This window comes from Anguilla rostrata, chromosome 15 (assembly GCF_018555375.3).
Source record: "Anguilla rostrata isolate EN2019 chromosome 15, ASM1855537v3, whole genome shotgun sequence".
NCBI classification, from domain to species: Eukaryota; Metazoa; Chordata; class Actinopteri; order Anguilliformes; family Anguillidae; genus Anguilla; species Anguilla rostrata.
In genome coordinates this window covers 34567676-34594100 of record NC_057947.1, presented here as the reverse complement: position 1 = coordinate 34594100, position 26425 = coordinate 34567676, and the positions used below count along the sequence as shown (strand labels likewise).

General features: G+C 50.1%; 2 protein-coding genes across 9 annotated transcripts in view; one reads left to right on the top strand and one right to left on the bottom strand.

Annotated features, from left to right (window-relative positions):
* Positions 1–1110: 1110 nt before the first annotated feature.
* Positions 1111–9742, bottom strand: cdc16 (cell division cycle 16 homolog (S. cerevisiae)). The gene is made up of 18 exons (XM_064309697.1): positions 9385–9742; positions 8404–8458; positions 8058–8155; positions 7877–7915; positions 7622–7762; positions 7224–7383; positions 6455–6549; positions 5907–6040; positions 5542–5621; positions 5391–5440; positions 5109–5182; positions 4446–4571; positions 3704–3856; positions 3516–3579; positions 3256–3317; positions 2683–2818; positions 2395–2485; positions 1111–1555 (listed from the first exon to the last, which is right to left on the bottom strand). Exons 1-18 carry the CDS (start codon positions 9430–9432, stop codon positions 1302–1304), a joined length of 1860 nt encoding a protein of 619 aa, XP_064165767.1. The 5' UTR covers positions 9433–9742; the 3' UTR covers positions 1111–1301.
* Positions 9743–9937: 195 nt separating this feature from the next.
* Positions 9938–26425, top strand: part of LOC135240339 (pericentrin-like) — a 31245-nt gene continuing 14757 nt past the window's right edge. For 6 of the 8 annotated variants that reach the window (XM_064309693.1, XM_064309691.1, XM_064309692.1 and 3 more), the window contains exons 1-18: positions 9938–10111; positions 11103–12995; positions 13799–13882; positions 13995–14126; positions 14361–14661; positions 15150–15229; positions 16527–16728; positions 16919–17043; positions 20040–20151; positions 20278–20719; positions 20831–20909; positions 21107–21323; positions 21728–21948; positions 22477–22904; positions 23541–24243; positions 24671–24855; positions 25322–25452; positions 26038–26234. In XM_064309693.1, coding sequence (XP_064165763.1) covers positions 10073–10111; positions 11103–12995; positions 13799–13882; positions 13995–14126; positions 14361–14661; positions 15150–15229; positions 16527–16728; positions 16919–17043; positions 20040–20151; positions 20278–20719; positions 20831–20909; positions 21107–21323; positions 21728–21948; positions 22477–22904; positions 23541–24243; positions 24671–24855; positions 25322–25452; positions 26038–26234 — 5571 coding nt within the window. In that variant the 5' untranslated portion in view covers positions 9938–10072. The other 2 variants (XM_064309690.1, XM_064309696.1) reach the window with 2 other exon arrangements.

Sequence of the window (26425 nt, the reverse complement as noted above, 5' to 3'; positions counted from 1 at the left end):
TACCATGAAAGGGGAGAAGTGGAAATGTTATTTATACGCTTATTCTCTTCTCCAAATGACATTCCTGAATAGTGCTGTATTTATTAATAAAGGTGACAAATCATGATGTTTTGGTCAGTTTGCAAAATACTGGTTTGGTTGCCCCATTCTGCACCTCCCTCCCATTTCTCATGCTTGGGTCAGACAGTACGTTTTGGTTGATCACAAAAACACTTTACTGTAATTCCTTACTGTAATCTATTACAGATTTTCTACCTCTAGAGTAAATTAGCATCTGTTCTCGAACCTCTTAGTCCAGGTCAGGGCCACGGTGGCAAAGGGGCAAACAGAGCAGCCCAGACGTCCCCCTCCTCAGCGCGACTTACATTACAGGCATTTAGCAGACACTTATCCAGAGCAACTTACACAACCTTTACATAGCATTTTGTATCCATTTATACAGCTGGACATATACTGAAGCAATTTTGGTTAAGTACCTTGCTCAAGGGTACAACGGCAGTGTCCTACCCGGGAATCGAACCTGCGACCTTTCGGTTACAAGCCCAGTTCCTTACCCATTGTGCTACACTCCGTCTTCCGCTAACCCATCCCAGAGGATCCCCAGGCGATCCCAGGCCAGCTTTTGGATATAATCCCTCCGGCGTGTCTTAGGTCTGCCCCTACGTCTAGTAAATTAGCAGTGATAAGACAAGTCTTCTGTGCCTGTCCTTCCACAAGAAGGTTGGTAGAAGGATGGATGTGATGTAAGGAAGTGATGGCATGTTTCCATGAACCAAAGAGGTTATACCCTTGGTTATGATTGCATAAAACCCTGAGCAACATAGCTCTGCTTGTGAGTTTGACAAGTAAACTGATAAATGAAAAATAACTAAAAGGTTCCGATGACTATGATTAGGCCGCTTCTTGAGCACGATATTCTCACTCAATTTAGCGCATCAGCGCACATCAGATGCCCCGCCCCTCGGGCACGCGCATGTTGTGTCATGGCATTGGCCATAACCTTAGCCGATTCAATCCCCGATATCATGCATCCCTAAATATTACTGCATTTTTCCACCCGTATGGAAGACACAGGGGGATGCTACGGACACAGAAGCAGAGAACAGTGGGCAGGGCTCAATTTATTTATTCAAAGTGAAAATCCACAGGTAAGCATCACAGGTGGGCTGCAGGAGGAACGACTCCCAAGTGCGCTCTGTCCTCGTCAGTCAGTCAGTCAGTCATGGAGGGGAGTCCGTTTCCCTTCCCCCTCCAGGGGCGGGGCTCCTGTCCGCGCCCGTCCCGTCCCGTCCCCGAGGCCGTCACGTGCTGGTGTCGGACATGGAGGTCTCCAGCATCATGTCGCTCTCGAACATGAAGCACTCGGGGGGGAGCGAGCGGGGGAAGGCGGGCTCGGGCGGCTTGTCCGGGTTGGCGGGGGACGTCTCCAGCGCCATGATGCCGCTCTCCTCCAGCGGCTGCGTCCGGCTCTCGCCCGCCTCCGCCGACGTGTTCAGCACCTCCATCAGCGCCGGCGTGCTCAGGCCGCCCCGCAGCTTGTCCTTAATGTCCGTCCCTGAAACGTTCAGGCGACACGTTGCTGAGCAACTCACGGGGGCCTAGTGTAGTCAGCCGGCTTTCCAAATGGACGCCGCTTTGTTTTTTCTTTTCTTATTACTTTTTCTCGAGCTCAGATTGACGATCATGCACGTTGTCACGGTAGCCCATGGAATGCCCCGTTTTTATAACGCGGAACATTTTAAAATTTGCGTTTTTCATTTTTTTAAGCAACGCACTTGCGTTCCGATAAAAATTCTGAACATTTCTGCCATGACATGCCACCTCACAATAATAACACAAATTTATATCATTCATAATATTATCATGACACTTGTAACAGAAGCATGAGGAAATAGCGGGATCAAATAAGATGTTTTGCCCCGGGAGCGATTTCAGCTTTAATATACTCATGTTGAGCAAACTAGCTAGACATCTCGTTTTCTGACTTTTATTCAAATTAAGCGCATTCTCTTAGAGTCTCCAGCGCTACCAACTGTGTAAATAAAGGTCCATAAACAGCAGAAATGTCAGGGACCAAAACACGCAAACTGGCTCAAAGAAATGTGTAATTATTTTGTTGTGGTTCGAGTCTGGGTCATTACCCGTTGTAATCTTAAAAACCTCGTAATATTAGTTTATAGAACGCAGTGGAATTTTTTACCTCTGCATTTTGGCTCTTTTCTTTGCCTAAAAAAACACAGAATTCTGCAGAATTAACGCAACCACGGTGTAATGAGAAGATCGGTACTGATAAAGTTTTATTATTTTTTTAAACAGAAGATTGGTGGTCATGCTACTGCAATACATTAATATAGGGGGCTTTCAGATGGAAAAAAAGTGACGAACAAATCTCACCTATATAGGCATCAGTTTCTCCGATGTACATCTCGATACAGTGGCCGAGCATGGTCACAGAAAAGGTATCGTCCCGCTTGAGACCAAGTGCCTGACAAAAAGGGGAAGGCAAAAACAAATAAACAAATATTCTACAGAAATAAAAAAGGTCAAAAATGTCTTAACTGAAGAAAACTTTTTTTTAAATGGAGTTGGACATGGAGCTGGATTAGATCAGATTATGAGCCAGGGGGACACAGCTACTCTGTTGCGCACCAAACGCATAAAAAACTTGTTTTTGGTGCTTACCGTGTGAAAGTAGTCGATGGCGTTCTCAAAATCCCCCATAAGGCTGTGCACATATCCTATGGCGGAGTAGGTGGAGGCGTGTTGGGGGATGAGCACCAGGGCCTGCCGGTGGTACTCCAGCGCCTGGTCGTACTTCCTGCCGAGAAAGCCGCACCGTCAACGTCACAAACATCGCCTTCCTCACACAAACTTTACCAACCGCGAGTTTCCTTTGATGGAGGAGAATCGGTTGTACGACTGAGGTAACGCACGGGCAAAACGCAATTCCGGTCAAGTTTGACACGGCAGCAACGAAAAATCTTTGCCGTTATTAACATCGATTTTAACGGAAAACGACATATTACATGCGCCATTATTTTATAATACTCGTTTTAACATCTCTTCAATATCAAATTCAGGCACAACAGTAATGTCACAAAACGAATATCAAAATGACACTGCTGGTATGAGATGTAAATATTGTATTGTATTGTAGCTATAGATTTTTTAAAAGTCTCCTTTAAACAGCAATACATATAGCTGGGTTCTGACAGGCCATATCACAAACAAGGCTCCTACCAAGCACACACTTACTTTAGCTTTCGACACACATGACCCAAGTTGTTCAACAAAGGCTCCCATTTGTCCACAGTAACCTGAAAGCAAGCAGACAATCGGCTACATAAAAAACACAAACGTCAATCCATCGGTAACGTACGCAACAAACTGGCCACAGCAGAAACCAGCCTTGCTTTTCCAACATAATTCAGAATTCATGTTCCAAAAAAAGACAATAAAAGCGGCAACTTAACCGATGATTAAGGTTACATCATCAAACCCCAAACCAAAGTTACCTCGTATCCAATCGCTTTCATTTTCTCCATAGCGTCCAGAAATAGCTTCTCTGCCGTTTTCCAGCTAGACCATCACACGCAGCAAAAAAACAAAAACAGAAAAATAAGTCTCATTTTTTTTTTTTTTTTTAAAGCAATGACACTTGCGGACGCGGCCTCGTTTAACGGGCGAGCCCCTCCCCACTCACTCTCCGTTCTGGAAGGCCACCACCGCCACCTCGTGGATGACGAAGGGGTCCTCCGGAGCGATGCTCAGGGCCTGGCTGAAGAAGCGCTCGGCCAGCTTGGAGTTGTTGGTCAGGCCGTACTCCAGCCCGATGTACAGCATGGGGAGGTGGCACCTGCGTACACGGGGAGATCGAATCAGGGGTTTACACCCAAAGAAACACACACATAAACCTCAATACCGCTACTACAATGTTTACAGTTCAAAACCTTCATCTTTTATTTCTTTTTAATTTAATCTTTATTTTACCAGAACGATCAATTAAGAACATATTCTTACGCACAATGATGGTTTGGCAAAATAATCCATCCAAGAATAGAAGAACAATTCAACACAACTTGTAAAAGCTTACTCGTATAAATCACACCCTGAGCAAATTCTAGGAGAACGTAAGTGTTTGTGAAGAGGGATAAAAGCATAAAGCTTTTCGTTTTGAAAGGAAAATCAGCATAGACAAGCAGGTGTCCATACTGGTTGCATTTGTATTGTACATTTACAGCATCCCAGTGACTGAACGCATCACATCAGCGAACGGTGGCCACTCGAGGCCCCCACAATGCACTGCGGCTGTCATCGCACCTGCCAGCGGCCTGCAGTGGCCAAAGCTAGAAGGCCGTCTGTGGCCTCTGACCCCCTGCGCCATAGAGAGAGAGAGCACGTGTGCGCATGCGCGCACACACACACACACACACACACACACACACCCTTTCATGAGCTGAGCGGCAGTGAAGTACGCGGCCATGGCCTGATCGTGCTCGCTCTCCACGGCGAAGGAGTGTCCGTAGGCGATCCAGGCCGGCCCGTACGTCCTGTCCAGAGTGGTGGCTTTGCTGCCGGAGAACACACACAAGCATTAACACAACTTTAAAAAAGATCCTTAACACCACAGGCCACGGGATGCCTTAACACTGCTCTCTGCTGCTTTTCATTCTTACCCTGCACTTAATCAATTAAGAGCAGGTGATGACACAGTTAACTTACTTCACCTGGTTAGCTGGGTCTGAACTGGGTGCTGATTTTATGGGGGGGGGAAGCAGACCCCTGCCTTAGCCTATCAGAGCCCAAAAGCCAAATGCAAGACACACACTCAGGAGGCATTTAACTGTATGAAAAGACTGAAGGTGTGCAACATTAGCTGGCCTGTACAAAGGAACAGCTCATAGCATTTCAATTGCTCATTAGTCATTAACAATGACGTCTGCCCATTACATTCTGAAGATCAGCATTTGGATACATGTGCTTTTCTCCTATTATTATAATGTGTAGTATCTGCAAGTAAGCTTTTGTAAAATTTCTGCCCAGCGTATCTAAATGAGGACATTTATTTTTAAAATATTATAGATGTGCTGGTCTACGACAGCTCTTACCTGAGATATCTACGTGCATGTTCATTTTTATGGCCAACCATTAAATAGTAGCATCCCACTGCAAACCAGGACACCTGTGGAGAACATTAAGCAGGGGCAGTTACTCCCTGTTCTCTATGCAGGCATGAAGATGTGACCTTTTTAGCAGTCACAGTTAGACTGGGTCACCAGCCAAAGAAAAATCCAGCCTCGACACATGAATCATTGGCCATTTGCAAACCGAGGTTTGTGACACAGGGACGGCACAAGAACATTGAAATAGAGGAAGAAAACACTACTTACAGGACTATTTGGGTACAAATCCACCAATTTATGAGAGAGGTAAAAGAGTTCTGTGGAAATAAAGAGTTGCATATCACTATAAAAACCAATTAAAATGCATATGAAAAGAGTTCTATATCACACAAGGGGCAAGTGATTAAAATGCACTTACCATTTGCTTTGCTAAGCTCGACCAGTGTTCCTATGTGCACAGGTAGACAGTTAGCATGGAATGGATCTTTCACCATAACCCTTGAGAAAAGGGAAAAAAAAAAAAAACCTTCAAAATAAAGATCACACACACTTGTCTCATATCAGGGTCAAACTCCAAACTTATACAAAGTCCTCCTGACATTGTTTATCCTGAAACATCATCAATCATCTGTCACATTTTAAAAATTACACACAATATCTACTTTTAGCTTTTATTTTGAATTATTAAATGAATGCGTGGGTGGCTGAAGTCCAACGTGAACCGCAGTGGCTGGGGGAGAGGAACGGCTTGTGCTCATTGAGGGGGACAAGCGGAGCGCTTACATGGACGTGAGCTTGTAGCACATTTTAAAGTCACAGTTGTAGTAGTGCCTCTCTGCTTGGGAGACAACGACGTCCAAGTTGTCCTGCAGGCCGCTGACTGTGTCCGGGACAACAACCTTGCTGGGCTTGTTGTACTGGGAGGGCAGAAAAAATGAGGACTTATTACTGGGATGAGTACAGCAACAACATTAAAATTAGCATTTGGAGAAAACTAAAAAACAACAACCCCCCCCCCCCCCCCCCCAACTGAACTAGTTGCATGACAGTGCGTACTTCTGTAATTTTGTCTGGTACAGCATGTACCATAGAGTTAGAGGAAGGAAGGGATTTCAGTAAGCCGGGGATAAGCATCTCTCCATGCCACAGTGACCAACCCCCGTCACATAGGCACCCACAAGACACGCATGAAGCGTCATCCTAACAGAATCTTGATAACCATTGTTTTGTTGTTTTGTAAATCACCCAGAGCTGGAACAATGAAAATTGTTGAATTGAAAAAACCAAACCGTTAGCCGTCGTCTCTCACAAGGTCAAGACACGGCCCTCACCTTCTTTAACCTGTTCTCAAACAGGAATCGGAGGAGCTCCTGTTCCTCCTCTGTGCACTGTTCGCTGAGCGGGAGGGAATCCAGAAAGTCTTTTTCTGCAGAGAGAAACACACACATTTGACACGTGTCATCAACGCTATCATTGTTGTGCTCATCGCTGACACTTCAGTTGTACTGCACGTTGACACCCATCACTGGCTCGGTTGCCATGACAATATGATTATGTTCTCATCTGAGGTAATTATCTTTAGTGAATTGTAAAGTCATCAACTAGCCTAACCTTATAAGAAATAAAACTGAAAACTACACACATTTGTTGAGATTTTGATACACAACTACAATTTTTCCATGCCTGTATGCTGCTGACCGGGAAAACTACAAAGACGCAATGAATGACTCCAATTTGGCGATGTGTCCTTATTGCTAAACTTGTTCCTACATTTTATGAGTGACGGCATTCAATATAAAATCCTAGAGATGATGGAACGCTGGTGACAATGCAGCGATATCCATCGGCCAATCATACGTCGCCTAACCGTACACTGGCCTTCACACCTCGAAGCCACTTACGCTAATAATTCAGGGATAGCCTTGTCTCCGGCATCAAACTGAAGCCAGAACTGAACGGGGGGGGGGGGGGATGACCTCTTAGTCTTGTTACTCAGTTAAGAAAAAGGGTCACTGGAGCATTAAAAAAAATCGAGACCTTGGTGTTTGCACTAAAATACACTGAAACTCTTCGCTGCTACTCCCTCATAAACCTCCGTACCTTCCTGTGCGGTCAGCATGTGATGGGACGTTAAAAGGTCGAAAGCCTCGAAGCAGAAGACGTTCAGCTTCAGGGCCTCTTTGTAGCTGGACGTGGCCAGGGGCCGGTTGTCCATGGCATCATAGACCTTTCCTCGCAGCAGACAGATGAAGCTGTTGATCTAAGAGAGAAGATCGACGGGACCCAGGTCAACTCTGTCATTATCGCTCAAGAAACGGGCATGAATCAACATCCATCCATCCATCCATCCATCCATCCATTATCTATACCCGCTTATATTGCTCTGTGACATCAGTCACTAAGCATTTCAAACAGCTGCCACACACCCGGCTTTGAAAACAACCATCTTGCTAGATAGCAGAAACTGTGAGTGGGATAAGCGGAGAGTTCAGACTCACAGACGCAGTGGACATCCCCCAGTCCTTGCTGGCCTCTTTGATCTCACTGTCCTCCTTCACACTTTTGTCCAGCAGCCTCTTGCTTGCGGGTTCCTCCATGTCCAGGATATCCAGAGCTTGTTGGTACTCTTTGGCAGCATACTTAACCAAAGACCACGAAGGGGCTCAGTGAGCTTCAAAGCATGTTTGGAAACATACTAAATTGTCTCGATGCTTTCTCTCATTTCACATTGCATCAAACTTCAAAATACTTACATGGCATTTAGCAGCAAGATATTGACAGGCCGTATACGACTGAATGGGAATGGCGAAGGGAAAAAAAGATTGAGATTAGAATCAACATCTATGTTAATACAAACCCGGAAAAGTTGTTATAAGGTTCATCAAAATGTCATTTTTAAATCATCACAGCAGAAACCGAATGCTAAAAGGCTACCTTGTCCAGCTTGCGTGACCGGAGCGCGTGAGAGGCTCGGTGATATTGCGACGTGAGATAAAGGCACTGGGCCAGCCAATAGATGTCCTGCGGGTCTTCTGTCGAGACAATAATGCAGACCGCGTCATTCGGCGCGAGAACCGTCCAATGAACACGGTATCAGAAATGCACAAATGTACTGGCAGGAATGGAACGTTCACAAACGCATGCGTCACCGTGCAATGCAGTACTGTACAATGAGGACAGATGATGTACAGAAACACAGACACACAACCAACACGAACACCACACATATTAACCTTAGATTACTTCTGAAAAAAGCGGGTATAAATGAACAGATTCTCACCATGTGACAAAGATGCAATTTTGTCTGCAAAAAACAGGGCACTTTGATATTCTTGCTGCAAAAAATAAATAAACAAAATAAATAAAAAGTAACAATGGACTGTGAGGTGCAGACGAATGTCCACATTTAAATAACGGTCTACTAAAATAGGCTAAGTTAACATTTTACTCATCATCAAACACACCAACACAGTGCAAGTCCACGCAATTATTCTAACCAACGAATGTGATCATTATTCTGAAAGTTAGTCGTTAGTTAGCTAACCATTTAATGATTTCAACAAATGAACAAACTTCAACTGTCGTACATTCTAAGTTACCAGCTGGTTAACTGAAACGCAGTGGCTAGCAAACTGGCAAAGGACAAGTTCATGACTGCCTAGTTTTGCCAGTTACCTAAACTTTGCAGGTAATGTCCCTAACAACCAAACATCGAACATATCGACTAGCAAAGTCTGTAATGTGAAGCGCATTCAATCAACACCCCGTATGAATTCAAACAAATGATGACTTCAAATAATGAAGTTTAAAATGAAGAACGTCAGCTACGTTAGTAACCCAAGGATAGCCCAGCTCTGATTTAACTTAATCTAGCCCTTTCCATGGCCAGCAAGCCATTTATCGAACTTGCATCGTACCACGGGAGCCGGAGTCGCTGGTTTAAAGACGATGGCTAAATAGCTGACAGAATAATGCTTTATTTTAGTGAAGCTAGCTAGCTGGCTAGAAAGTAACTACAAACTGACCATTAGCGCGCGTAATATTGAGCAAGCTAGTTTAGGCCCATATATAAGAATTACGCGCTAATACTAATGTTATACTACCTTGTCAGAATCTAAATATAAAATAAAGAGTCAAAATTCAGTTGGCCAGCCACAGCGTGTTACGCGAAGTCACCAAATCCAGCTTGCTAGCAAACCATCTCGGCTACCGCAAAGCCCACAATGCTAGCTAACATTAGCTTATGGTCAATTTGTCCTACCTGATCGATATACTGCCGTACACGTTTTCGCAGCCTCTCAAGATTCATCTTGGCTATCCTGATCCTTATCCTGCAATTTAAAAACGTATCTTTCTAGCTACAGACATACGCATTAAAACGAAAATTAGAATATATAGCGAGCTAACTATGTATACGCCATAACGTTATCTACTAACGCTGTCAGAGTCTGCAAGACTGCAACAAGGAGTGTGAAGCTAGCCCAGGCGTGAGAAACTAGCAACAAGAAGAAAGTGACTTCCGGTAAGCGCTAGAAAAGGTAGATTTCACAATAAAAGTTAGAATTAACGCTCTCTTATCAGTGTGTTTTTATATTGAAAAATACAATCTGCACGTATCATTCTGTAAATTTAACATGATTTTGTCACTAAAACATAATTGCAAGTCTTCGTTAATTCATTTAACCACACGGTCAACTTTGAAAGAGTTTTTCGGGGCACACAGACTTTCAACGACATCATTGGCCACAAAGCGTTTTTATTGGTTGTCTCAAAAGGAACTTGTTGTATGTGGGCGTGGCGCGGTTCTTGGCGGCCATTTTGAAAAAAACTTACTGACAGTTAAGAAGTAGCATTATGAATTTCTGTTGTTGTGGACCTGCAGTGCAACTGTAGACGTTATTGTTGATAACAGAGGTGCCAGTGATTATGTTTTTACCTGTATTACAACGATGGACGAAACGCAGGGGAACCTAGATGATGGAGTCAAGGTTTGTACTCAACACAATTCCTAACGTTATCTTGCGACAACAGAAGATAATAGGAGCGCGTAAAAAGTTGGATAGGTTAGCATGCGCTAGGTGTTTATTATTTCAGGTGACGCGCAAACATGACCCATGAACCGTCATCCAATTACATAAACATTTTTCATATCGCGAAGCTTAAAGTTGGTAAAGTTGTTCACAGGAATGTCCGGAATCTGAATTGCAACAAGAGAAGACGTTAACTAATGTGATAACTTTACCTAGTTAGGGCATGCAACCCAAAAACTTGCAATGCCATCTAAATCCCTGTGGGGTCACTGTAGTCCATTATTTGTTGCAACAGTACAAGCCTGGTACACTGCATGCAAATGTAATCTTCACAAAATAAATTGATTTTTTTGATTAAAAGGAAGAAAAAATAAAATAAAAATTGAGTAGGGGATGTCACCTGAGATTTCACATGCATTTTTGAGTGCAGATTTTCCACTTGCAGAAAGTTAAAATCTAATCTAATATCAAATTTTAGATTAAACCTCTTTAGATTAAAGCAGCTGATTGAAAGGAAAACGCAAAAACCTGCTGATACTGCGCCCCCCCCTACGGATTCCGTTTGACACCCCTCAACCCTGGTCCTGGTGACCCACTGTGCATGCTGGCTTTTGTTCTAAACCATAGAAACCAGCTGTGCATTGTAATGAGCTGATAATTGTTCTTAATTAGACTTTTTAAATCTAATATTTACCCTATTAAATCCATATTATGCCAGAAACATTTTCTTTGTTTATAATATAACCTACTGCGTGGGAGCTCATTGAACCTAAAAGGTTCTGCTGAGTTTTTTTTTTGTTTGTTTGTTTTTTATTCTTTCTTTGCGTTTATACTATACCGGGGCAGAGCTCTCCCAAGGAGTTTAGAATACTGTAGTGCTGTGAAGCATACTTAAGTTGTGAAATGAAACGTGTCGTTGCTAAAAGCTTCTGGTTTCATGTCGGGGCAGATTGCAGGCGATGAGATGCACCCCTCGATGCGGAGCGGTGCGGAGCTGCGGCAGGAGCAGGGTGCCGGAGAGGTTACCGCGTCTCGCCCTCAGGGTGCTCTGTCCGTCAGGGGCCAGGAGGTGGAGGAGCTGACGGAGCTACACAGCGATGCTCGCGCGGGGGAGCGCGCGCCGGGCGTAGATCGCGGCGGTAACGCTCCTGTGTGGCGGCCGAGCGCGAAGCGATGGGACAGGTGGCGGGGTCTGCAGAGGACCTCCCGCTCCGCACAGCTCCTCCGGGACTCCGAGACGAAAAACGGCGAGACGGAGGAGCGGCCGGCGCGGGTCCCGGCGAGTCAGGGCGTGGCCGAAACGCACCCCCGCGAAGCGCTGCCTGACGGGACAGAGGAGGAGGAGGAGGAGGAGGAGGTTGTGGTTCAGCTCACCAGCGTGGTCCAGGGGCTCCAGGTTCAGCTGAAGCAGGAGAAGGAGGCGGGGCAGCACCTGACGGACAGGTACGCCGCACAGTCGTCCACCTATGAGATGCGGCTTCGGACGCTGGAGGCGGAGCGGGAGGAGCACCTGGGCCAGCTGGCGCAGAATCGCGGAGCAGAGCGACAGCGTTTGAGTGAGGGGCACGGAGAAGAGATCCTGCAGGTCCAACAGCGCCTGGGGACCCGCCAGGCCCACGGAGACCACGTTTACTGGTACATCCGAAACCCTGAGGAGGACCTCGCTGTGCGCAGTGCTCACAGAGACCATCTGGACCAGGATGAGCCTGGAGAACCCTGGGAGAACCCAGACCAGGAGGGCTCCCTCACCAGCGGTCAGGACCACCTGCTGGAGAAGTACCTGGTCTCGGCAGCCCTGAGGGACAGCTGCTGGTTAGAGGACAGCCTGGATGATCGCCACCTGCTGGAAGGAGCAGGGAACTACAGGTTTCGGCGTGACAGTGAAGACCTTCTGGATGGATCGGCGTCCCTCAGCAGTGACTCCCCAGGCCTGGACGGGAGCTCGTCGGAGGAGGAGGTGGACCTGGGAAAGGCGCTGCTGGTGCAACAGTGCCGGGACCTGGCCGCACAGCTGGAGGACCGGGAGAAACAGCTGGAGGACCGGGAGAAACAGCTGGAGGCGCTCCGGGATGAGACTCGGGGTTCCGCGGTGGAACTTCGAGAGGCCCTGGAGAAGCGCGACGCAGCGACGGAGGCTCTGGAGTCCGCACAGCGCCACCTGGAGGCGGAGAGAGCGCTGCGGCTGCGGAGCGAGGAGGCGGCTCAGCGCCAAAGCCAGGAGGCGGGCGACCTCCGGGCGCGGCTCGGTCGCCTGCAGAGCCAGCGGGGGGGGGAGGAGCGCGCCCGGGAGGAGGCGCTGGGCCTGATCGCCGAGCTGAGGGAGGAGAAGGAGCAGCTCCTGGTGCAGCTGAGGGGACAGGAGCAGCTGGTCTGGGACGTGCAGGAGCAGAAGCTGGCCGGGGACTCTGTGACGTGCGAGGTGCAGGCGCTCTTCGGCCGGCAGCTGATCGTGCTGCAGGAGCAGCGCGACCGCCTGCAAGGCATGCTGGACCGCCAGCAGGCCAAGAACCAGACCGCCTCCCGGCTGCTGGGCCAGAGGACCCTGGAGGTGGACTCCTCCCTGCAGGAGGTTCAGCGCCTCCGGGAGCAGCTGGCAGAGAGGGAGGAGGCTGCGCTGAGGGCCGGGAGAGAGAAGCAGGAGCTGGAGTCCCGGCTGTGTGGCCTCCAGGAGAGTCTGGCGGAGGCGCAGCGGGCCTGGAGTCGGGCGGCGGAGGAAGTGGCCGCCGGGGAGAGCCGCGCGGCGGAGCTGGAGACCAGGGCGCGGAACGCGGAGAACGCCACCGAGACCGCCAGGGCCGAGTTCCAGAGCCGGCTGGAGGCGCGGGACCGGGAGGTGCAGGAGGTGAGCGCAGAGAGGGAGCGGGGCGAGGAGGCGCACAGGCAGGAGGTGAGCGCAGAGAGGGAGCGGGGCGAGGAGGAGCACTGGCAGGAGGTGAGCGCAGAGAGGGAGCGGGGCGAGGAGGTGCACAGGCAGGAGGCGAGCGCAGAGAGGGAGCGGGGCGAGGAGGAGCACGGGCAGGAGGTGAGCGCAGAGAGGGAGCAGAGCGAGGAGGAGCACAGGCAGGAGGCGAGCGCAGAGAGGGAGCGGGGCGAGGAGGAGCACAGGCAGGAGGTGAGCGCTTTGCAGACAGAGCTCGCGCGAGTCAGGGAGTCCCTGAGAGACCGGGACAGGGTGTGTGCGGTGGCCATGGAAACGCTCCTCCAGGAGGAAGCGGAGAAGCTCCACAGCGCTGTGGAGGAGGCAGCTGCCCCCCTGAGGAGCGGTCACCAGGAAGAGACGGGCAGACTCAGGGAGAAACACCAGGAACAAGTGAGAGGCGTAGTCAGGTTTATCATCCTCTGAATGTCCCTTAATATGAATAATTAATGAAAAAATACAAAATCAACTTGGTTTCGTTTGAAAATGGCAGCGAGATTGTGGAATTGCACACCTTTATTCATTTTAAATCCTTTATGTGACCAGTTTAGAAGTGTGTGGAAGAAGCGTGGCTTCTATAGTGCCAGGTATGATAGACAGGAGGGGGAAAGCATGGATGTAGGCACTTTTTAAATCCCTGAAAAGGTTTTTTCTCTCGTTTCCTGGTGTACTGACGGCAGCTGGTTGGTTTTGGTAAATGGCTGAATCCTGTTGGCTCTGTTTGAAAGGTGAACGAGCTGCTGGAGGAGATGCAGAGGAAGCAGTCTGACCTGGGGGAGGAGCAGAAGAGTCGCATCGCGCTGATAAAGCAGGTGAGCTGATTCAGCAACCCGCGCGAGAGACCACCGCCCGTCCTGCGCGCACCCGCCCCCGCCCCGCCCAAACGCGCGACTCTCACCGTCCCCGTTTCCTCTCGAACCCGAGGTCCACGAGCGCGAGCGCCGGCGGGAGATGGCCGAGCTGGCCGCCGAGCGGGAGGCGGAGCTGAGCCGCCTGGAGGCGGAGCTAAAGGAGGGCATGGAGGCCGCCCATCAGGCTGAGCTGCTGCAGGCACAGGTCAGAGGGGCACATGCCAGGGGGGGTACAGAGGGGCATACAGAGGGGGGTACTGAGGGGCATACAAATAACAATTTTTTGATCCGTGAATGATGTTCGTCAGCGCACATACCAGTGACAGATAGGTCAGCATTCATTCATAGCTTTTGTGCGTATGCCATAGAATGATTGGCATGTGTCAATAAATGACATCTCATTTCTCCCTGGTTCTTCTTCCTGGCGGCCTTGCTGCAGACGCAACACTCTCTGGAGCTGGAGACCCTGCGGCTGAGCCTGACCAATCAGCACGCTCTGGAGCTGGAGACCATGCGGCTGAGCCTGACCAATCAGCACGCTCTGGAGCTGGAGCAGTGCCAGAGTGCGCAACAGCGCCACACGGAGGCGGCGCTGAGCGAGCAGCGGGAGAGCCTGGAGGCCGGGTGGGCCCAGGACCGCGCCCAGCTCCACGCTCAGCAGCAGGCCGAGCTGGATCGGGTCCACGACCAGAACCGCGACCAGGCCCGGCGGGTCCAGCAGCAGCATCGGCAGGAGAAGGGTGAGTGGCTCCGGTCCGGTTTTGGTCCGGTCCGGTGAGTCCAGCGGTGTGGTTCTGTTACTGTGATCGCTCTTGTAAAGCCCTGAGTCTCCTGTTTGCTGTGTCTGCCAGTGCAGCGCTCCTCAAACATCACCTGCAAGGAATGCAGCCCAACAGGTCCTGCAGCTCCCATAGGACAGCCCAATCTGTCAGGCACAGCCCAGTCTAAAGGGCGAGTTTAGTTTACTGTGATCAAAGCACTCCTTTATTTTGATTTGGTTTTCATTTTACCACATTTGGGATTTAGGAGGTCAACTGGCTGAATAAAAGAATCGGAACAAAAACAAAGGGTTCCAACTTCCACCCCTAAAAAAATGGAAGGAGTGTTTTCTACGCCCAGGATGTCCTACAGGGCACGTCCCTTCAGGCCGCTCATGTCGGGTCTACTGCTGGTTTCGTCTCCACGGTGATGTAAAGTAAAGGCTCATTGGCTGCCGCTGCATTTACAGATGATTTGAACCAGGAGTGGGAGGCTCGAATGCAGAAAGAGAAGGTCCGGATGGAGGAACTGCAGGCCAATCAGATTGAGGTATTGATGTCATGTGCTGTAAACAATGTGCCATGTGCCACTGAGGTTAAAGTTCTTTTCATGGGCAACTGTAACTGTGCCAGAGAGTGAGGTCCTAAAACCGAAATTGCTTCTATTAAGCAAATATATCATATTACACAACTTTACAGCCGAAATCATTGTGATTTTTTTTAATATTGTGCAGGTGAGCCCTTTAGGTAAATAGTAAAGGACAAAGGCCAATGAAATGGCTGTATTGTAGATGTATTGGGCATAATGAATAATATTGAGATTGCATACAGAGCTGTATAGCAGTAGCTGCCAGCCCTGTTCCTGGAGATCTGCCATCCTGTATGTTTTCATTTCAACCCTAATTTGCCACGCACCTGGTTTGACTAAAAAGCAGCTCAACAAGATCTCTTGTTGTTGAATGAGGTGTGCTTTGTTAGGGTTGGAGTGAAAACCTACAGGACGGTAGATCTCCAGGAGCAGGGTTGGGCAGCCCTGCTGTAAAGTGAGAGAGGTTCTTCTTCCTGAAGTTACCTGCCTAGTTACACCCCTAAACTTAGGGGTGTAACTAGGCAGCTGTTTAATACGTGACTTAGTTGATGCGCCAGTCTTAACGACTACTTGTATTTTTATTTATTCTTATTTTCCCATAGATTGCGTTGTTGCCGTTCTCGCTGTTAGTGTTAATCAGTTTAACCACCAGGGTCCAAGTTGAACTATGCGGTTGTTCCCTGTACTTGGACCGGTACTTCTCTCTAGGGGTTTCGTCATACTTGTTCCTGGTTATGGTTATACACTTTGTTGTACGTCGCTCTGGATAAGAGCGTCTGCCAAATGCCTGTAATGTAATGTAAAAGATGGTCCAGTACAGTCGGGTATGGTACATGTACCTCCATCCAGCACTCATTGTGCATTGTCATGATGTTGTAGCTTGTAAAGCCTCCTAGTTTGACTTAGCATAGTTTAGGTCTGAGTAATTACTGTGTTCATGGCTATGAATAACTGTACATGATGAGTACTGTACCTTATCAGACCTGTGTTTGCAGTTGTTCCAATGACCTTTGGTATGCACTTATTGTACGTCGCTTTGGATAAAAGCGTCTGCCAAATAAATGTAATGTAATGTAATGGTACAATCTGATACAATACGGTTTGGTATGATACGATATGGTACGGTCCGGTACAATTCGGTACGGTACGGTCTGGTGCTGAATGGTCTGGTCTGGTCCGGTTTGGTCCGGTATGGTCCGGTTCGGTCCGGTTCGGTACTTTATGGTACGGTGCGGTCTGGTGAATGTGGTTTTCCCAGGCGCTGAGGGCGGAGTGGCAGAGGGAGTCGGACCGGGCCCAGGAGGAGCTCCAGAGCCGGCTGAAGGAGACGCAGGAGGCGCTGTCCGCTAGCCGGGCTCAGCTGGAGGAGCAGGAGGAGCTGCGCGCCTCCAGGGAGCGGGAGCTCCTGCGTCTGGGGGAGGAGCTGAGCCGGGCGCGCGCGGAGCGGGACGCCGCTGCCGGTGAGTCATCGCCATGTCCGTGCAGCGGCTCGGCGCGTTTTCCGTACGGCAGGACGTGATTCTGTTCATACAGGTTCCCTGCCGTAAAAAGGCTCAGAAATATAGGCTGTTTGTTCTGGATGTGCTTCCGCGATCCGTCACATCTGCACGAGTACTGGGCTGTAAGCGCTTTCACCAATGTGACCCTCAGGAGCAGACGACGTGGATCTGGTGGCCAGCCACCAGGGGGCGCTGCAGGAGCAGCAGGACCGTGCGCAACGCCTGGAGGAGCTCTGTACCGCCAGCGCTGAGAGGGAGCAGCGACTGCAACAGGAAGTGAGAACCGGAGCCCACCATGACTCCCAGCTCAGAGGATATCACATGACCCGGGGGGAGGGACCAGCATACAGGGCGCTTATCTGGTTAACACTTAAGCCGCGTTTCCACCGCAGGAACTATACCCCGGAACTAGGAACCTTTTGAGGAACTCAGTGCGTTTCCACCGCAGGAACTAGGGTCTAAATTTAGTTCTGGGGGCTTTGTTTTACCCCCCAAAACGTTCCTGCTCGGGGGGTAGTACTTTCCGAAAGTACAGGAACCTTTTGGGTGGAGCTTGCAGCGCTGAACATTTCTGATTGGTCGAGTACTCGTAGCATTTGTGTTGTATTTATTTTCCGCCATTACCCGCCATGTTTGAAAATATGCAGCGGCAAACAATTTATTTTCATAATAACTTCAAATCAAACTTGTATGTTATGCGGCGCAGTAGCCTACTTTTTGTTATAGCCTGTCAACGTCTTGGAATTATAACGTGTGCTCTTATGTTGTTTTCTTGCTTTAGTATTCGTTTTATAAAATGCTAAGCATTCGTTCTGGGACAGCATATTACGTAGGCTACCAAAACATTCAAACGGATTAATTCGGTTGCTGAATATTTTCTTCCGGATTTTCTTTGTTAGCCCGTTGTAATTGACTCAAAACGTTTGATACAGTTATGTGAGGTATGCGGTAGTTCTGCATAATTAACATTGGTGATACAGTACAAGCAAACTGGAAATCACCTTCCGCACTTTTTATCCGGGTAAAATAACAGGTTAATTCTAGTAATTTTCCCTTTAGCTTTTTCAGACTGCCGTAATTTTACTCAATTTTACTGCCATTTTTCAATTCCACGAAAAGACCAGGAAGACTATGGACTAATTTATGGTGCATGGTTCGCATCTGGAGGGCACACTTCGCTGCTCGGCTAGCAGTAACTTCGAAGGAAAGCAAACGGTGGCTGTACCACTACTAATTTACATTTTCACGCAAGTCCGAGTTTTCGTTCTATTCTTGTCATTTTGCGATTAGCCTATATGGAATTGACGACGAGAAAGTAATAAAACAGCAAATTGTTTACAACGTGTGCATGTTTTCTGCTGTTAATGAATGTGTTTGAGAGGATATATGAAAATCAATAAATACAAAAGTAACCATATATAGTCATTGTTGGTAACCAGTTGTATATAAGTGGAATAAACCCCTCCGGGCTGTCCCGGTTATTAGAAAATATTCGGTGGTAGTATGGGGTTACAGAAGAAATCATATGACAGATGGACCGACGACAACGTCAGTGGGCTAATTTGCCTAATCCTCGCGGTACTTTAGACCCCGGTGGAAACGCAGACAACAGCCGCGTTTCCACCAAAATTACCCGGAACTTTCAGTCCCAGGAACTACTTTACCAGGAACTAAAAGGTTCCTTCAGCCAATGGTTGTCTGCGTTTCCACCGGGGTCTAAAGTACCGCGATTAGGCAAATTAGCCCACTGACGTTGTCGTCGGTCCATCTGTCATATGATTTCTTCTGTAATCCCATACTACCACCGAAGTAGCCTTCATTATTTTCTAATAACCGGGACAGCCCGGAGGGGTTTATTCCACTTATATACAACGGGTTACCAACAATGACTATATATGGTTACTTTTGTATTTATTGATTTTCATATATCCTCTCAAACACATTCATTAACAGCAGAAAACATGCACACGTTGTAAACAATTTGCTGTTTTATTACTTTCTCGTCGTCAATTCCATATAGGCTAATCGCAAAATGACAAGAATAGAACGAAAACTCGGACTTGCGTGAAAATGTAAATTAGTAGTGGTACAGCCACCGTTTGCTTTCCTTCGAAGTTACTGCTAGCCGAGCAGCGATGTGTGCCCTCCAGATGCGAACCATGCACCATAAATGAGTCCATAGTCTTCATGGTCTTTTCGTGGAATTGAAAAATGGCAGTAAAATTGAGTAAAATTACGGCAGTCTGAAAAGGCTAAAGGGAGGATTACTAGAATTAACCTGTTATTTTACCCGGATAAAAAGTGCGGAAGGTGATTTCCAGTTTGCTTGTACTGTATCACCAATGTTAATTATGCAGATCTACCGCATACCTCACATAACTGTATCAAACGTTTTGAGTCAATTACAACGGGCTAACAAAGAAAATCCGGAAGAAAATATTCAGCAACCGAATTAATCCGTTTGAATTTTTGGTAGCCTACGTAATATGCTGTCCCAGCACGAATGCTTAGCATTTTATAAAACGAATAGCCTACTAAAGCAAGAAAAGAACAGAAGAGCACACGTTATAATTCCAAGACGTTGACAGGCTATAACCAAAAGTAGGCTACTGCGCCGCATAACATACAAGTTTGATTTGAAGTTATTATGAAAATAAATTGGTTTGCCGCTGCATATTTTCAAACATGGCGGGTAATGGCGGAAAATAAATACAACACAAATGCTACGAGTACTCGACCAATCAGAAATGTTCAGCGCTGCAAGCTCCACCCAAAAGGTTCCTGTACTTTCGGAAAGTACTACCCCCCGAGCAGGAACGTTTTGGGGGGTAAAACAAAGCCCCCAGAACTAAATTTAGACCCTAGTTCCTGCGGTGGAAACGCACTGAGTTCCTCAAAAGGTTCCTAGTTCCGGGGTATAGTTCCTGCGGTGGAAACGCGGCTAACCATTGGCTGAAGGAACCTTTTAGTTCCTGGTAAAGTAGTTCCTGGGACTGAAAGTTCCGGGTAATTTTGGTGGAAACGCGGCTTTAGTGAATACTAATGGGCCTCTGTGCCTTCAAACGTTTTTGCATTCCTGAGGGTAACACTGATGTTCTCCACTATACATCACTGACTCTGGATAAGAGCATCTGCTAAGTGTAAAGTAACGAAATGTCATGGTTGAGTTTTCATTAAATTAAGAAGTTTGTTTGTTTTCCAGGCGCTGCTGATGTATGATGTGCTGTTGTCTTAATCATTTTAAAAAAATCTTTCTTGCATGTGTGTGTCAGGTGGAGAGACTGCAGGCAGACCATGTGACCCTGAAGTGGAGCTCCGAACAGGAAGTGGACCGTCTGCGGACCGAGCTCGAGCGCATGAGGGCCAGCTGTCAGGACCCGGGGGGTAAAATAACGATCGGATTGTTGATTCGCTGCCATGGTAACACAGGTGAAGAGGTCCCTGATCTCTCGGTCTGCCCTAACGGCGGTCCTGTGTGACCCCCTAACGGCGGTCCTGTGTGACCCCCAGGGCTGAGGGAGCAGCTACTGGCCCGCTCCCCCCGGGGGGAGGAGGTGCAGCCGCAGGAGGAGGTGCATCGGCAGGAGCTCGCCCAAGCGGAGGAGGAGGTGCAGCGGCTGACGCGGGAGCTCTCCCAGGTGGAGGAGGTGCAGCGGCAGGAGGAGGTGGAGGAGCTGAAGCAGGAGCTCTCCCAGGCAGAGGAGGAGGTGCAGCAGCTGAAGCAGGAGCTCTCCCAGGCAGCGGAGGAGGTGCAGCAGCTGAAACGGGAGCTCTCCCAGCAGCAGCAGGAGATCCAGGAGCAGAAGGAGGCGGAGCTGAAGAACCTGCGCTCCTACTTCGAGCGGCGGCTGCGCGTGGCGGAGGAGAGCCACCGGGAGGAGGTGGCCCTGCTCCAGCGCCGGCTGGCGGAGGTGGCCGAGGAGAACGCCGCCCCCCAGGGGGGGAACGCCAGGTGCGCTTATCACAAAAAATTAGCCCGATATTTCGGACTGAGCCTTTCAGTGTGTCTGTACGGCTAACTCATGAGGGACGCTGACAGGACTCTGAATGCGTTTGTCTGCAGCTTCCTGTCGGAGGGGGACGTGGATGAGGACAAGGCCGACATGCTCGCAGAGATAAACATGAAACTGGAAAAACACAAGGTACCCCACGATCTGCACTGAAATCCAGCACATGGTTTAGTTAGGAAATCAGGCATGAAAAAAGAAACGAATGAAGAATACAATACCATTCACCTCTCTCCCTGTCTGTCTCTCTATTTCTCTCCCTCTCTCTCTCTCTCTCTCTCTCCCTCCCCCCCACCTCCCTCACTCTCTCTTCCCCCCTCCCCCTCCCTCAGGAGGAGCTGTACTCTCTGCGCTTGCGGTTGGAGGAGAAGCACACTGCGGAGCTGGACCAGCTGCAGGCCAGCCTCACCCTGTCGCACCGAGAGCAGCTCCTGCAGGTGAAGACTCACCTGGCCGACCGCTACTTCCGCCAGACCCAGGACCTGAAGACCCAACACTCCCAGGAGCTGGAGCAGCAGCGAGCCAAGCTGACCGAACACCACGCCAAAGGTGCTGCTCCCAGCGGCATTTAGATAGACAGATAAATAGTTCGTTTTATTTGACTAATTAATAAGATGTAGTCTTCCATTGTCAAGGATGGCCCAATAAAGTTAAAAACTTATTTCCATCGTGGCCCTTGATGGTAAGCAGTAGCAGTCCAGGCCAGATGACTGCACAAGTGCAGTCAGAAGTTGGATGCCTAAACAACAAACTGGGTCCACCCAGAAATATAAAGACGATCAAATTTACAGTCTAAAAACATCTGCAAAATAATATCAGAATTAAAAACATCCATTTTCGCTTCCAACCAGTGCGTATTATAACATGGCTCCCCACAGTAAACTTCTGTTATTATTTTTTCCATACGTTGTACGCTCCAGGCTCACTCTGTTTTGTCCCCCCCCCCCCCTCAGAGATCAGCAGGCTGCGTCTGCGCAGTGCCCAGGACGCGGCTCGGCAGGTGGAGCAGGAGCTGGAGGAGAGGGGCCGGGCGCTGGCGGGGCAGGCCCGCTCGGAGAGGAGCCGAATCCGGGGCCTGGAGGAGCAGCTGGCCGCTCTTCGGATGGGGCAGGAGGAGCAGCTGAGGCAGGCCGCAGAGCGGAGCGGGGAACTCGCCCAAAAGGCCCAGGAGAAGGTGAGCTGGGAGCGCCCGTTTTTCCCGCCTTTTTTCCCCAGTACGTCCCACTCAGTCCACAATCAGCTCTGTGGACATGCTTTACCGCCACACCTTCAGCGGGTAGACAGCGGCAGTGCTCAGGTTCAGCAGCGCTCAGGTTCAGCGGGTAGACAGAGCGGCAGTGCTCAGGTTCAGCAGTGCTCAGGTTTAGCGGGTAGACAGAGCGGCAGTGCTCAGGTTCAGCGGGTAGACAGAGCGGCAGTGCTCAGGTTCAGCAGTGCTCAGGTTTAGCAGGTAGACAGAGCGGCAGTGCTCAGGTTCAGCAGTGCTCAGGTTCAGCGGGTAGACAGAGCGGCAGTGCTCAGGTTCAGCAGTGCTCAGGTTCAGCGGGTAGACAGAGCGGCAGTGCTCAGGTTCAGCGGGTAGACAGAGCGGCAGTGCTCAGGTTCAGCAGTGCTCAGGTTCAGCAGTGCTCAGGTTTAGCGGGTAGACTCGCAGTGCTCGCAGTGAAAGACGCTATATCGTGTGTTTTTGTTCGTTTGAAAGCTGAAGCAGGACTTTGCGGAGCAGCTGCGTGTGGCCGTGCGGGAGGCCCAGGCGCAGGAGAGGGAGCGGGCGCTCCAGGAGCTCTCCCAGGAGAAGGAGGAGGCGCTGGGCAGGCTGAGGGAGGAGCTGCGGGCCCAGGAGGAGACCCGAGTCTCCGCCCTGAGGGAGGAGCTGGAGCGGGCGGCCGCTGAGGAGCGACGGGCCCTGCAGGAGCAGCAGGAGGAGGAGGAGCGGAGGCGCGGGCGCTCCCCACGGGACAGTCCGGAGAGCGAGAGCGACCCCCGCGTCCTGGCGGTGAGGCGCAAGGTGGAGGCGCAGTTCCAGAGGGAGCTCCTCACCGCCAAGCGCCTCATGGCCGAGGAGGTGAAGGAGCTCAACGCGGTGCTGCTGGAGCAGGCGGAGGCCAAGCTGCAGGAGGCGCAGAGGAGGTGGGAGACATCCGTCATGCGTTTAATCCACACTGCAGCATTTATACAACCAATCACACACTGCACATTTAAACAACCAATCACACACTGCGCATTTAAACAACCAATCACACACTGCGCATTTAAACAAACAATCACACACTGCACATTTAAACAACCAATCACACACTGCGCATTTAAACAACCAATCACACACTGCGCATTTAAACAAACAATCACACACTGCGCATTTAAACAAACAATCACACACTGCGCATTTAAACAACCAATCACACACTGCACATTTATACAACCAATCACACACTGCACATTTATACCACCAATCACATATTGATACAGAATATATTTACCAGAGGGAATTGTGAAATTCAGAAAAATCCTGAGACAATTTGGAGAAAACCTAGAAAATGAGTGTGGGAGAAGGTCATCCAGAAACACTCCTCAGAACATGGTGGCCAGTCATGCCTTTTTTCTACGATTATCACTGCATCGGCTGAAAACAGACGTTGGGTGTTGAATTCAGAAAGTCGCTCTTTGTGTTCTTCTGCTGTCATCGTCACGTCAGCCTCTGTGTGTCAGTGTGAATGACCACACTGATTACTCCTGGTGTTGCATTAACGGGGTCACGCGCTGCAGGTTCCAGAAGGAGCAGAAGGAGCGGGAGGAGAAACTGGGCTTGGAGCAGGAGGCCGCTCTTCGGGACCTGACCAAGAAGCACGGCCAGGAGCTGGAATCCCAGAAGGCTTTGCTGGGGGAGCGCGTGCGCAGTCTGGAGGAGGACCGTCAGAATCTGGAGGAGAGGCTCGAGCACAAACACGGGGCGGAGCTTGATTCGCTGAGGGCGGAGCTTCAGGCCAAACACAAGGCGGAGCTGCACTCTCAGGAGGCGGAGCTTCAGGCCAAACACAAGGCGGAGCTGGACTCTCTGGAGGCGGAGCTTCGGGCCAGACTGCAAGGGGACAGGGACGAGCTGGAGGCCCGGATGCTGTCCAACATGGACACCCTGGAGTCGGCCTACCTGGCGCAGATCCAGGCGGGGCGAGACGAGCGGGACGGGGCGCTGCAGGCCCTGCGGGACCGGGAGAGGGGTCACGCGGCGCAGCTGGACCGGCTGAGAACACAGCACCAGGCCAAGCTGGGCCTCATCTGCATAGAGCTGCGCAGAGAGCTGGACCAGCTGCTCATGGACAAGTCCTCCAGCACAGCACCTCAACCAGCCCAGAACCAGCCCTCCACCACAGCATCTGAACCAGCCCAGAACAAGCCCTCCAGCACAGCACCTCAACCAGCACAGAACCAGCCCTCCAGCACAGCATCTGAACAAGCCCAGACCCAAAAGGTGAGGGCTATGATACGTATGACCCACATGTAGAAAACACCAAAGTCATCCCTGGTTTCCCCAGTGCAAGAGGGTCCATTCGTATCTGGAAAGGGCCGGTGTGAGGGAAGGTTTAGCCCAGCACTATGACACCTGATTAAACCATTCATTTAACTATGTAACTAGCCCATGGTCTTCAATCAAGACCAGAATCAGGCGTGTTACAGCCGTGCATCAGTCGCATTTCCCCACAGGAAGTAACTGCAGGGAATGCGTGCCTGCGGGGGGTGGGGGGTCTGCTGTTTGGGTGTAACAGGGAAAGGGCGATTAGTGCACTTCTTGGGCAGTGGGCATGGCGAGCGTGCTGGCCTGTCGGTCGTGTTGCATGTGAGGGTATTCGCTGATAACAGGATTCCTGTCTGTGGCCTCCCTTCTGTCTCTGACCCAGCTGAGCGCTGGGACGTCCGGCCGGGAGGACCCCGAGGAGGAGGTGCTGGAGGAGGTGCCAGTGGAGGTGCTGGTGGAACAGCTGGAGGAGCCAGACTTTGAGGCTTCTGGAGACAGGGTCGCTCTGGGGCTGGGACAGCTGTTCTCCAAGCTAAAGACTGACCTGAGAACGGTGGCTGTAGAGAGGTGAGGTGGGCGGGGTTAGGGTTAGAACAGTGGCTGAAGAGAGGTGAGGTGGGCGGGGTTTCGGTTAGAACGGTGGCTGAAGAGAGGTGAGGTGGGTGGGGTTTGGGTTAGAACGGTGGCTGAAGAGAGGTGAGGTGGGCGGGGTTAGGGTTAGGACAGTGGCTGAAGAGAGGTGAGGTGGGTGAGGTTAGGGTTAGAACAGCGGCTGAAGAGAGGTGAGGTGGGCGGGGTTTGGGTTTCCATGACGAGATCAGGGCCAGTGCAGCTTCTGAGAGAATGGAACAATGTAGCAAACGAGCATGTTTCCATAACAACCACATAAACCCATTTGAATGGGATGAACTCCATTGGCCCCTGTCAGTGAGCTGGCTCAGTGTAGTGATGGTGTGTATAAGGAGAGGAGCTGTGGTCAGCAGTGCAGTTTTACTGAATGTAATGGAAGCTCTTCATCAACCCGTAATCCCAGGAGAGGCTTGCTGGAGGCGCACGTGCAGCTGCAGGAGGTGCTGCAGGAGGTGGTGAGGAGGACCGTGGCCACAGAGGAGGAGATCCTGCGGAGGATACGTGCCCACGCGGAGCCCGGGGTGGGCTGCGGAGGTGAGTCCTCCATCCGAGGAGAGGAGAGGGAGGGGGGACGTCCGGGGATAAGGTCAGATCCGCCCCACAAAATCCGCTTTCAGCTCCGAGCAACCTCACTTACCCCCACGGTCCTGCTCCCTGAGCCGTCAGAAACTAAACACCAGGGGTGTCCAATCTTATCCGAAAAGGGTCAGTGTGGGTGCAGATTGCTCTTTCAGCCCAGTGCCACCACTCCTAATTTAAGTATTCAACTAATCATGGTCTTCAGTCAAGACAAAAACATCAGGGCTAAAACAAAAACCCACATCGGGCCTTTCCTGATAAGATTGGACACCATTGCATTACAGGCATTCACCAGACACTCTTATCCTGAGAAACTTTTCTTTTTTTTTTTTTTTACATTTGTACAGCTGGATAAATACTGAAGCAATGCAGGTTTAATACCTCACTCAAGGGTACAACGGCAGTGCTGTACCCGGTAATCTCACCCTTAGGTTACAAGACCAGCTCCTTACCCATTATACTACCCTGCCTGCACCCCTGCAGACTGACTTCAGTAGAAAAGTCAGCGTAAGGAACGTTACTCTGCCCTTCCCCCCCCAGGGGAGGCGGGAGAGAAGCTTCCGGACTCCGCCCTGCGCTCGGCTCTGACGGACGAGGGTGTGGGCCTATCCCAGAAGCCCTGGCAGAGCCTGTTCTCCGGGCTGGGGCTGGGGCGGGACCCGCAGGTGGAGGAGGCGGTGCTGGGAGTCTCCGCCCGTTTGTGCTCTGTGGTGCGCAAGCTGCTGGACCTGTCACAGGTAGGACAGGGAGCCGGGCGCCGAGAGCAGAGGATCATGGGTAACGTCCACTGCTGTGTGTCCGCGTATCTTCACGGGAGTCACGCTACGGGCCTGATTTGTTTAGACCTTTAGCTCATGCAAAACCTTTTAGGTAACATGACCGATCAGTGCTATGTTATTGGCTGTGTGTGTGCTCAAAGGTTTTGCGT